Source organism: Lucilia sericata, unplaced genomic scaffold (assembly GCF_015586225.1).
Source record: "Lucilia sericata isolate MDLA Ls3-8-SP2 unplaced genomic scaffold, ASM1558622v1 Contig000076F_arrow, whole genome shotgun sequence".
Taxonomy (NCBI): Eukaryota; Metazoa; Arthropoda; class Insecta; order Diptera; family Calliphoridae; genus Lucilia; species Lucilia sericata.
The window spans coordinates 306,933-320,139 of NW_023994109.1; the positions used below are offsets into that span (position 1 = coordinate 306,933).

Consider the following 13,207-nt stretch of genomic DNA (forward strand, 5'->3'; position numbering starts at 1 on the left):
AGGCTTTAGAAATATTAAAAAATTAATAAAAGCCACTCCAATTGCCACTCGTAAAGAGAAATCCTCTTCAGTTTGCACGTGAACACATGGTTATAAAAAGCTATATCAACATTTTGTTTTTTCCGATCAAAAAATGTTTAATTTAGAAGGTCCAGATCGATATAATCATTATTTTTATGATTTTTGAAAGGAAGAACCTGAGTCGTTTACATAGATGTGGATGATGTGGGATGTAGTGGGAGGCAATTTCGTATTATGAAACATGTGAGCTTAAATTTCTTTCATCTAGTAAGAATTCTAATAATTGTAATGCCATACTGGAAACAGTTTTTTTTCACATTTTCGGATATCTTTGAACCATTACCGTGGATATTTCAAAAATATAATGCCCCGATCCATATCGCCAGGGCTGTAAAAGAGTGGATTCGAAGCCAGAATGTAAAAATTTTGGAGTGGCCTCCATAATCTTCTCACATATTTATTATTGAAAAGGTTTCGGATATTCTTTCTCGTAATGTGTATAGGTCGGGCAGACAGTATGACACAAAAGAAGCCTAAATTGAAGGAACTAAAAAGGCTTGGACCGAAATTTCCTTGCCATTACTTAAGAACCTTTATAACTCTTTATCACTTCGAATTTTCGGAGTTATATCAAGTAACGGCGGATATGTTCCTTAGTAAATCTTTTCTAAAACCTTGTAAAAATGTTTATAAAAATAAAAAAGTTTCATGAAAAATGCAATCTGTTGTTGTTTTTGTCAATTAAAGATGACGAACCTATTCAAATGAGCCAAACAAATATTGTTCAAAAACGTAGAATTTTAGAAAAAAAATCGGTTTTAAATATTGAACTAATGTTTGCCTATCTAGTGATATATAAGACATCATGGTATTAATTAAAATTTTAATTAGTCCATTATTTTTTTTGCAAAAAATCAATTTGAATGTAAACAAAACAGTGAACCTATTTAAGTGAGCGGGAGTGTATATATTTTTTTGTTGAAAGAACATGATAAGCCACTTAGAAAATGTACTATAACTTGTTTTTTGAAAATAAAAAAAATTTAATTATTGTTAGGCAATAACTTGATGAGCCACAATTTTTTGCTAAAACAGTGGTTTCCACTTTATTTACGATATCCATCTATTGGCATAAGATAATTATCGACCTGATATGATTATTTAGAGTGTTTAAAGTACAAATTTAAATAAACCATTTTTTTGAGAATTTTTTTAACTTTAATGTCGATTTACTCAAAATTTTATTTTTTTGGCATATCGAGTTACTGCAATAAGCCCTTCATATGTAAGTATGAGTATGTACAATGTCAGTTATTAAGTAATTTTTATGATGGTGTTACGGATCTTGCTTGTAATTCTAATGGATCAGCGGAGGCAAAATTATGACGAGCACTTAAATTTCTCCTACGGTAGAATATCGTTCCAATTATTACACCCAATATTAAGACTATAATAACTGTTAGTCCTACCCCAAGTCCAACAGATGTTGCATAAGCAGATTCTAAAAACGAGCAAAAAAATAATGCAATGGTTAAAAATATTTAAGCTTGTCAAATGTTGGATATAAAAACCTTAAAGTTTTCTTTTGAAACGGAGCCTACCAGATTCCTTTAGTTCCATTACAAATGATGACTGCAATCTTCCAGAATATATAATAAATTGACATTTCCATTGACCATAGTCATCACGATTGGTATCGGTAATCTTTATGCCGCATTCACCTTGATTTATTCCACGACCATAATATTGAATATGTCTAAGAAAATATTTTGAATTGAACAATCTTTATAAAATATTTGTTTCAATGTCGTACCCCTTCGACTTGATGCTGTTAGTTGTGCCTACTAAATGGACTCCACCTTGTGGATCAATAAAGGCACAATGTGAAATAGGTTCTTCAAAAGGACTTTTACACATCAGCTCCACTGTATCGCCTCGTTTAGCTTTTAATTCTTGAGTTAAGGTTTCTCCAAATTTAGATTTCACAACAACCTAGAATAATTATAGAAAAGTCGAAATATTATTTATTATTAATCTAAGTATTTTATCTTTACAAAAAGTATCCACTATTCACCTCAATATTTTGAATAACTTCTTTATCATAATCTCGTCCACGAGAACCACATGTCCATATTCCGGCTATAACTGGCAAATTGTAAAATCCACACTTTCCGAAAAAACGTTGACGGTCAAAGCGTATGCCATCGGGGAAATATATGGTATTATTTGGGCTCTTTAAGTAGCAGTCGTAAACGACAAATGGTAAAGAACAAGATAATTCATCGATTTTGCCTTCACCATTTTCTGGTTCATAGACTTTAATTGTTTTAACGTCATTCAGTTTGGAAAGTTCCGATAATATAATATCTTGTTTATTTTTTCCAACATAAAACAGACAACCGGTTGGCGTACTGGATTCGTAATTAATTATACGCCATAAGCCTATATCACCGTCTTTAAAGGGCTTTGGGATCTCCAAATTGCATTTTGATTTAGCAGTGCTGCAGATAAAATAGAGAAACACTTAAATAATATAATAAGTTCAATTACATTAAGTATATCTGGCAGACTTGGTGGGTGCCAATTATATATTTAATAATTACTTGTAATTAAATTATCACTAATTGCAATCACTTATAATTGACAATACTTCAATTACAATTGTTCTTGATAAAAAAGTAACTTCGGAATTATTCATTAAATTTTTAGTATAAATTACTACATATTACCTTTTTATACCCAAACAGTCATAACTGTTTTAGAAATGCGAGTATATCGATGAAATTTGACATAAATAAATTTTATATAAGCCAAATTCTCTCAAATTTTATGAGGATCGGTCCATAATTGAACCTACCCCCCATATAAGGTCCCCTTCAGAAAATTACTTTAACGCTCACTACTGGCTTGAAAATACGAGTATAGCGCTGAAATTCGACATAAGTAAGTTTCAAACGAGCAAAAATCTATCTACGGAATTTTATGAGAATCGGTCCATAATTGTCCCTACGACCCATATAAGGCACATTACTGGCTTAAAAATGAGAGTATAGCTATGAAATTCGACTTGCAGAAGTAAGTTTCTTAGAAGCCAAAATCTCTCTACCGAATTTTATACTTGACCGTACCGCTCATATACATATTTTTATGGTTTAAAAGTTGCTTTTAAAAATTAATATTTGGTTTATCCGAAAGAGAATTGTGCATAATTGACTTAAGCCCTATTTCAAATATCAACCCAATGTTTACGATATACGGTTTGATGGGGGGTGTATAAGATTCGGCATAGTCGAATATAACACTCTTATTTGTTCTTAATTATTTAAATCTAATTGAACTGTTTTCTACTACAATTACATGTAATTGATATCTCAATTATATGTATGAACATAATTGTAATTGGTAATAACTCACTTATAATTACAAGTAATTAAAATTGGTAATATACTCCAATTATAAGTAATTGAAATTTGTTAGGGCTCCATTACACATTACAAGTACATTAGGCTTCACGCGATATTTTTGAAATTGTGATATCATACCATTTTTGAAAGCTTTTCGATCTATAATAATATTGGCGTACTTATTTTGTTAAAATTCCAACGTGACCAAAACACTGATTATGGGATTCTATAGGAAATTTAAGGATATATGAACTTAATTTGACAGACATTTTATTCCAAAAAGTAGAAGGAGTGCTTCTATGATATTACAATTTTTGCACACTAGGCTAGATTTATGTAGAAAAGCTAAATATCAAAAATTGTTGAAATCGAATAGTCCCTAGGGGTACCTCCCATGCAAGGGTCCTTCCAAAATAATGTTAAAATCATTCACAAATACGTTAATAATAATGATCTTAATTAAATTTTGCATAAGTCAGTTTAAACTACGACAAAAATCGGACCATATTTTCACATCGTGAAAAGTTATAAGTCAAAATGTAAAAAACTCCGAAAAATTAAGTTCTTTTCACATTTTCATGCAATTTTCACAAAAACTATGCAATATGTTTCCATGAATATCATTATAGATTTCTTTCTCTATGAAAACTTGATGTTTGTTGAAAAGTTCCTGAAAAATTTATTGTTAATAACTCTTTCTCTTGTTAATAACTTTTACAAAATTTCACAAATTTAAGTTTTATATAAATAGAGTTCATATAATGAAAAAAATTTCTGAATCATTAAAGCTCCCCTTTAGAAAATCACTTAACGCACATTACTCATTACCAAATAATGACATTCTTACACAATTTCTCACATATATAGTTTTGTCATAGCTCCCATGCAAAGTCCTCTCCCGAAAATAACTTAAGCGCACATTCTCATTAAGGTATTTTCAGACTACAATACTGAGTATTAATACTTGTCAAAAATATTTGTATCATAATACAATTTACTAGTCTAAATATAATTTGTAATTTGATTTTCAAAAATATTACTGATTTTTTTGGCATACGGTCGGTATTCAAAAATTTTTTAAAACAATTCAAAAACTTTTTATTTTCAAACGTATTCGGTATGTATTTTATAAATACAATAAAAAACAAACAAAAAGTGTAAAATACATTAAAAATAAGAACGAAAAGTGCATAAATAATTGAAAATTGGATAAAAAATATTACAAATGTTATAGTGTAAACATAAAATGTATTTTTCGGATTGATTTTTTGAAAATGCGAATTATTTTCATAATATTTTTAATTTGAAGTGTGTTAATACTCAGTATTGTAGTCTGAAAATACCTTTACCAAATACTGATTTCCGTACAAAATGTAGGCTTTATGTTCAAAAATTTAAGTGTAATTTAATGTCTTACTTTGTAGGTAAAATCTAAAAAATCAAAAACGCAAATCACTTAAGACCAATCTTTAGGTGAACGATTAGTGATTAAATTAAATCCTCAAAAGTTGCTTTTGAGTACTCAGTTAATTTTGTTTGCTAGTTAAAGCGCCCAATGGAGATGGTTAAACTTGGGCATGAAATGCTAAAGTGTAAATCTGAATAAATCTAAATTTCGTTAAATATTTCGTAAAATACATACACGTATATATCATCGTCCGACACTCTAAATTAGACACGAACCGGATGATATACATCTGAAACTAGAAATTTAATGGAGAAAAACGAGTTTTTAGTTTTTCATTTCGTTCTTTTTAAAGAACTTCAAAGTTTTGAAAAGTGCATTTTCAAAAAATATTTTAAAATACTATATTTGCCAACTCTTCTTGTTCCCTTGACATTAAATTTTGTTTGATCAGTAGAAGTATTTTTAAATATGTTTTGAAAAATGTTCTTTTTAAAACTTTGAAGTCCTCTAAAAAGGACACAGGATCACGAAATGAAAAACTACAAACGCAGTTATTAATATTTATATTTAAAATTTATTTATTTATTATACCCTCCACCACCGTCAGTGGTGATAGAGAGTATATATTACTTTATCATTCGGTGTGTAACACCCAGAAATATTCATCTGAGACCCAACAAAGTCTAAATATTCTTGGACCTTATGAAATTCTGAGTCGATCTAGCTATGTCCGTCCGTCTGTCTGTCTGTCTGTATAAAACACTCTTACGTTAATTCACCCAAAATATTTACTATTGTCCTAGACAGTTTGGTATTGAAAATGAGCAAAATCGGTTCACATCGGAAAAATTTATGAATTAAAATTTGAAAAAATTCCGAAAAAATTAAGATTTTCTTACATGTTCTAATGTAATTTTCACAAAAACTGTTCAATATAATTCCATGACAATCGTCACACATTTGTTTTTATACAAGAGATTTATTCCTGTTGAAAATTGACGAAATCGGTCCACAATTTCATATACCTCCCATACAAATGTACATATTCCCGGAAAATGAGTTTATTGTTAATAACTTCCGTTCGAATGTCGATATCTTCACAAAATTTTATAAGTTATAGTTTTATATCAGTAGAATTCATCCAGAGAAAAAATTTCTGGATCGGTCCATAATTGGTCATAGCTCCCATACAAGGTCCCCTTCAGAAAATCATTTATACGTACATATTCATTATAAAATAATGAAATCATTTGTATACAGAAATGTTATTTTGAAATTTTTTCACGATGGGTCCATATTTGGTCATAGCTCCCATCCAAGGTCCCTTCCCGAAAATCACTTAAAAGCACATAACTAATTTCTAAATTAAGATACAATACAAAATGAAAAGAATATGGCTTTTATATACAGAAATATGTATACATGTATACCACATAACTCATTTCGAAATATTTATACAAATATTTCTTTTGTACTCAGAAATGTTATTTTAAAATCGGTCCTTATTTAGTCATAGCTCCCATACAAGGTGATTTTCACTTAAACGCAGATAACTCATTGCTAAATTAAGATATTCATAAAAAATTTTGCACAAATACTGCTTTTATAAACAGAAATGTTACTGTAAATTTTTTTCCGATCGGTCCACATAGCTCCCATACAAGGTCCCCTTCAGAAAAACATTACCAAACATTGATATCCATACAAAATGTAGCACAAATATTACTTTTATGCAATGTAATATTATCCATGTAAAATTTGACAATGCCCTGCCAGCAATTTTGTAGTCGACTACGAGAAAAATTCACTTCTAGTTTACTTTTACAGACTGACTATAAGCTAACTACAATGTAATGCAGAGCTGTCCCGAAATTTTGTATTTGGCAACGTAAAGAACCGACTTTTAAATACTAACTACAAGCTAAATATAATATAATGCAGAAGTGCCTCAAAATTATCTGGAGAGAATTAATTGTATTTCAACATGTTTTCTCTTGTTTCTCTATTATTATGATTTTATTTGTTAACTTTAGTAGACTGACTATAAACGAACAACAATGTAATGCAGAAATGTTCCAAAATTTGGTATTAATTAACGTAAACAACCGACTTTTAAAGACTAGCTACAAGCTAACTATCATATAATGCGGGAGTACCCCAAAATTATCTGGAGAGCATTTTGTTTCGACATCTTTTCTCATGTTTCTTTATAATTGGAATTTTGTTTTACATTTTTGTCATTTTCTTGTATACGTTGTGAAATTAGAGTCAGTAAATTGGAAAAATTAATTATGAAAGGTTAAATATTTCAAAACTCGGTCCCTAAATTCTAAATTCTGCTGATTAATACTGTAAATATAATACATTAACAGTTAACTTTACACATAACATTTTAAAATTTATTTTAGATTTGGATCAATGGGAATCATGGAAATAATGAACAAATCATTCATAATTTTATGGATACCGGTGTTATTATTAGTTCCCCTGCAGAAAACTGATATCTATTAATTTTAACGAACTAATATCATAACTTGTATTAAAGCGAAATGTAATTTAGATAACTAGTAGTTAAATTTTAAATATATTTAATTAAAATGTAATTAATTAATACAGTAGGGAATACAAAAGAAACCTATTACTTGACTTTTCTGCAACTAACTTTAAGTTAGTTAATAAAGAATTACCTTTAAGCTAATTTTTTAGTAACTAACTTTAAGCTAGTTGAAAAGTCATGCAGAGTCCTACTGCGTAGGACATCGCCATGTTAAAATAGTCAGTTGGATTATTAAAAATAATCCAAGAATCAACCATAACTAGTTGATGAAAAAGTCGGCTTTTAATGCATTTAAAGTTAGTTGAGTTGCTGGCAGGGTGCTTTTATCTTGAGAAATGTTACTGTGAATTTATTTTTTCGATTGGTCCATACTTAGTCATAGTAGCTATGACAAGATACCCTTACGAAAATAACTTAAATGAACATTGCTCATTACCAAATCACGATATACATAGATATAGAAATTATAAATTTTGCCTTTGTTACTGTGAAATTTTTTTATGATCGGTCCATAACACTGTGCAACAAGAAAATCTTTCCCGAATGAGACAAACGGAAAATGAAAGTAGACCATCAGTAGACTAAAATCCCCGAAGGGTTATTTTAGTTTTTAATTTACAGGCATTTAAAGTTTTGCAATTTTGTGAAAAATTTTCCCCTATATGTATTTTATATGTATGTAATCCAATGAAATAAGTCAATATATAAATTAAACAATTATTTAAATTTATTAATGTTTATACTTTGTGGGTTTTAATTTCCTTTCTATTTTTGGTATATACTCTACTAGAAATGTTCCATTTTTTTTTTTTTTTGATTTATCAAAAAATAAAATTAAACATTTTAATATTTGTACGGAAGTAAAATGGATTAGTTTACTAAAATTAGATTTTCTATGGATCCCTTCATGGTCCAACTCTGATTTTTTATATGTTGTTGTTGATATTATAAACAAATTTTAATAAGGGAATTATGAAAATGGGAGATACCGTTTTTAAGATATCCTTTACTCAAGGTAATTTTTTGATATGATTATCCCTACATTAAAACAATAATATTTAAAATAAAGTATTGTCAAACTATAACACATTGGCATTAATTACAGTCTAAAATGATTAAAATCGGATAAATATGTTAGAATATATCGTCACCTGAAATGCAAAAGGGCGTAACAACACTTTTCAAAATTTTACAGGAGAGACAAAAAACTAAATAAAATTAAAACTATTGTTGTTATAAAAATGTCACTTTATTCCATGTATTATATCCTAACATCAATAAACATGTTTGAATATAAATGTGACTCCAGGTATTGTCTATTTTGTTGCTTTTTAGGAAATTCTGTCTTATGGAAATGACTAATTTGTTGTTACGCCCTTTTGAATTTCATGTTAATAAAATTGGTGTTTTTGACAATAAAGTTCTAAAAATTTGCGAAAACATATATTTCGATGTAGTGGACCATTTTCAATTAAAAAATCGATTTTCAAATTTTTGGTTGTTACGCCTTTTTGCATTTCAGGTGACGATATACAATAACAAATTTAATTCTTTTTAGAAAAATGGTTAGAAATATGAACTTTGAACCTCGTTAAAATCAAAACCGTAACGAATTTGTAGACGAATTTGGAGAAGTTAAAATTTTTTTATGTATGAAAAGAAGGTGTGTACCGAATTTCGTCAAAATCAAAGAGGGTCATGCTCAATTTTTTTCATATTACATATGAGAAAATTTTACTGAAAAAAGCTAAGTTTAAATGCCTATAAATTAATAATAAGAGCTAACTTTTTAAACGTCTTTGGGGAATTGGGTCTATTAATTGTCTATTTTCATTTCCCGTTGGTCTTGTTCGGGAAAGATTCGAAGACCCAAAATTTTTTGAATAGTGTAATTGGTCATAGCTGCCATACAAGGACTTCTTCCAAAAATCTCTTAAACACGCATAACTTATTACCAAATAACGATATAGATACAGAATTTGACTGAATAGAGCTTTTATATACAAAATTGTTACTGTACGAACTTTTTACGATCGGTCTATAATTGGACATAGCCACCGAAAACCACTTTAACCGTATTTAACTAGTTGCATTATCTTTAGTAAAATTTGTTTAGTATAAACAATTTGTGTATAACAATATATTTGAATTACCTTAAATCTTTCACACACATGCAAATTATTAAACAAAATATTAAAGCATATTTTAGGGCGCTATAAAAATTAAAAAGAAAATGTTTAATAAATCTTACAATTGTAACTGATTTAAGCTATTTAAATCGTGGGGTTTTTCTACTAAAAATGTGAGAAAACTTATTTCCACAAATATTTGATCAATTAAAAAACTATTAATATAAAAGTAGCTGGTGGAGGGTATTTAAGATTCGGTTCAGCCGAATAAAGCACTCTTACTTGTTAATATTAAATTTTTTTAACTCATTATTTCCTGAATGATATGAGTCATATTTAGTAAAGCTGGCTACACACTATAATATTCAATAAAACGACATGTCAAAATTTTCAAATAAAATTAAAAATATTATAGTGTAGTTACAAAATGTAATAAAACTTACTGAAAATACGGATGGAAAATTTAAAATCGTATGAATTTTTAAATTTTTTTGAAATATTTCAAAACAATTGGATTTTATCGTTTTATTTTTATTTAAACAAAGAAAAAAAAAATAAAAACAGAAACAAATTTCAAATAAAAACAGAAACAAAGTGAAAATTTATGTTTTTTCCTTAAATTTTTTCAAATTGAAGTTTCATTTTATTTCAAATCTGATAGTGTAGAAACAAAATATATTTTCTATTTGATTTTTTTGATAATCATACCAATTTTCATTTAATTTTGTTTTGGTAGTATGAAATAAAAATCTAACGACTTCTCTCATAGTGTGTAAGCAGCTTAAGAAATACATATGAGTGTGATCACAAATCGAGATTTTCTCAATATGTTCAGTTTAATACGAATTTATTGACGATGTTATATTTTCTGAGTTTTTTATTTAAAAACATGTATGGTATACGCACAATTGGGACGAACGACCAATTTGGTCCAACACAACGAATTGCTTGCCAATGATTCGTTGTGTATATTCGTCGACTAAAACACAAAAAATCATTCCGTATTGCGAATTGTTTTAAAATGTCTTCTTTTTTTCGGAATTTTCGCGGCACTTCCTGTAATATAAAATCGCAACAAATAATATTTTCAACATATTTTTAAACAAACTACACGAAATTAATAACAATTTATAAATTTTCAAATGAATTTTTGTTTACATACTGATTGGTGTGACCATATACATATCTAAAACAAAAAATATTTTATTTTAAAAAATTTTTAAATATTTTTTTATTTTAATATTGAATGAAAATTATATTTATAAAAGATTGCGTTAGCTTAGTTTATATACCATAAACATAAAAGAAAGCACACCTTAAACAAAAAAAAAATTACTTAATTTACAAAAAAATCTAAAACCAAAATGTAAGAGGGTCACACTACTCCAATTTATTCGTCGTTCGTCTGCGTATGAAATAGAAATAAACATATCTCACAGTTCGTTACGTATGACGAATTTCATCATACGCACTGATTGTACGTATTTTCATATACTTTAGTGTGTTCTATATCCGAGGACGAAAATTCGTTCCGAAAAATTCGTCGCATGTTACAAAAATAAAGTGTGATTTAATTTTCAAAATAAAGCATTTAAATTGAATTGTACCTTGCCTCAGATATACTTAAGCCATTTATTGTTGAATAAAATTGTGGATATTTAAGTCAAATTTTGGGGCTTTGTATAGGAGCTATGATCAAATGAGACCCTATAATTATAAAATTCATGGGGGTCATCAAGTCTAGTATAGAACTTGGTTTTGCAGCTTTTTGTCGAGATACGAGTATATTAAACATAATTATGAACTTAAGAACCCTATTCGGAGGTTCAGTCGTATGGGGGATAGGTGAAATAATGGACCGATCTTAACGATTTTCAGTAGACTTCGTTCGATTCAGAAAATGATCCTAACCCGATTGGTATACTTTAAAGTGGGTATAGGACCAATATTATTGTACGTTACAAACATCAGCACAAACCCAATTATATATTTCTGTATATAAAAGCTATATTTCAGTCAAATTTTGTATCTATATCGTAATTTAGTAATACGTAATGTGTGTTTAAGTGATTTTCGGAAGGGAACCTTGTATGGGACCTATCGCACCCATATTATGATCGTGAAAAAATCTTAAAATATAATTTTTGTATACAAAACTAACATTTGTGCAAAATTTTGTATCAATATCTTTATTTGGTAATCAGTAATGTGCGTTTAAGAGATTTTCGTAAGATGACCTTGTATGGGAGCTATGACCAATTAAGTTCCGATCGTAAAAAATTCCACAGTAACATTAATGTATATAAAGACAAAATTTTGGCTAAATTCTGTATCTATAAAGCATTATTTGGTAATGAATATTGTGCATTCAAGAGATTTTTTGGAGGTGACCATGTATGGGAGCTATGACCAAATATGGACCGATCGTGAAAAAAATATTTGTGCTAAATGTATCGATATCAATATTTAGTAATGAGTTATGTGCGTTTAACTTATGGGAGCTATGACCAAATATGAACCGATCGTGAAAAAATTTTGAAATAACATTTCTGTGTACAAAAATAGTATTTATGAGAAATTTTTTTTATGGATATCACTATTTGGTAATGAGTTATGTGCGTTTAAGTGATTTTCGAGAGGGAACCTTGTATGGGAGCTATGACCAATTAAGGACCGATCAGAAAAATATTCAATATTCGATTCCGCCAATTTTCAGCAGTGGTGAAGCTCTCGTGTAGAAACGAATGTATGATGATTTTCATGCAATTATATTGTATAGTTTTCGTGAAAATTACATCAGAATGTGTAAAAAATGCTTATTTTTTCGGAGTTGTTTTAAATTTTGAATCACACTGATGGTGGTGGAGAACTAATGACAAAGTTAATTTTTTGGTGGCTAAACGAGATTGAAAATGCTAAATTTAGGCATGAAATTACTAAATTATCAACACTGTTCCTCATTTAAGTGTTTGCGCATAATTAAAGTATGCTTTTTGCTTAGAAAAATGGACCAAAAACAAAAATGCTATCATTAACCCTTTAGATATCATGAAACTTAAAATTTTCAGATTTTAAACTTTAGAACGCTATATTAGGAAAACCACGAAAGCTATAAGTCCCAAAATTTATCATTATGCACGGCATACACGATGCGACCTTTTAAACAACTTCGCTTACAATCAAGTAGCATATATTGCACACAAATGTTATAATTTTGAAAACAATTTCTTAAATTGGACGTGCGGATTCAGACGAATGTAGAGCATATGGAGAGGACATTGAAGCTCTGGAGCACTTTCTTTGCCACTGTCAGGCATTCGTCGAAGTTAGATCCAAGTATCTTGTAAGTGATGTTATTCCGGAAATAACATTCTTAACCAACACTGATTGGAAGATTCTTAAGAATTACGTCCAGGAAACTGAGTTTCTGAACATGGAAAATTAATACATTCAGTGAACAATTTTTTTTCATGAATTGGAGCGCACAACAGGCCCGATAGTGGCTTAGGTGTATTTCTGCGGATTTGATGTAGTATACATCCTCCTATCAACCTAACCTAACCTAATACAACTTTATTTTGTAAAAATAATTTTTGAATGAAGGTGGTAGCGTGTGCATATAATTGCAATTTAATTATAAAATTTTTCTTATTATACCCTACACCACTTCAGTGGGGAGGGTATATTG

General features: G+C 28.9%; 1 protein-coding gene across 2 annotated transcripts in view; it reads right to left on the reverse strand.

Moving 5' to 3' along the window:
* Positions 1 to 1,068: 1,068 nt before the first annotated feature.
* Positions 1,069 to 13,207, reverse strand: part of LOC119616500 — a 49,711-nt gene continuing 37,572 nt past the window's right edge. The window contains exons 3-6 of one of the 2 annotated variants that reach the window (XM_037972868.1): positions 2,096 to 2,522; positions 1,835 to 2,013; positions 1,623 to 1,777; positions 1,069 to 1,522 (exon numbers count right to left, since the gene is read on the reverse strand). In XM_037972868.1, the coding sequence (XP_037828796.1) occupies positions 1,347 to 1,522; positions 1,623 to 1,777; positions 1,835 to 2,013; positions 2,096 to 2,522 (937 nt within the window). In that variant the 3' untranslated portion in view covers positions 1,069 to 1,346. Of the gene's footprint in view, positions 1,523 to 1,592; positions 1,778 to 1,834; positions 2,014 to 2,095; positions 2,523 to 13,207 lie in introns of both variants that reach the window. The other variant, XM_037972869.1, reaches the window with a different exon arrangement.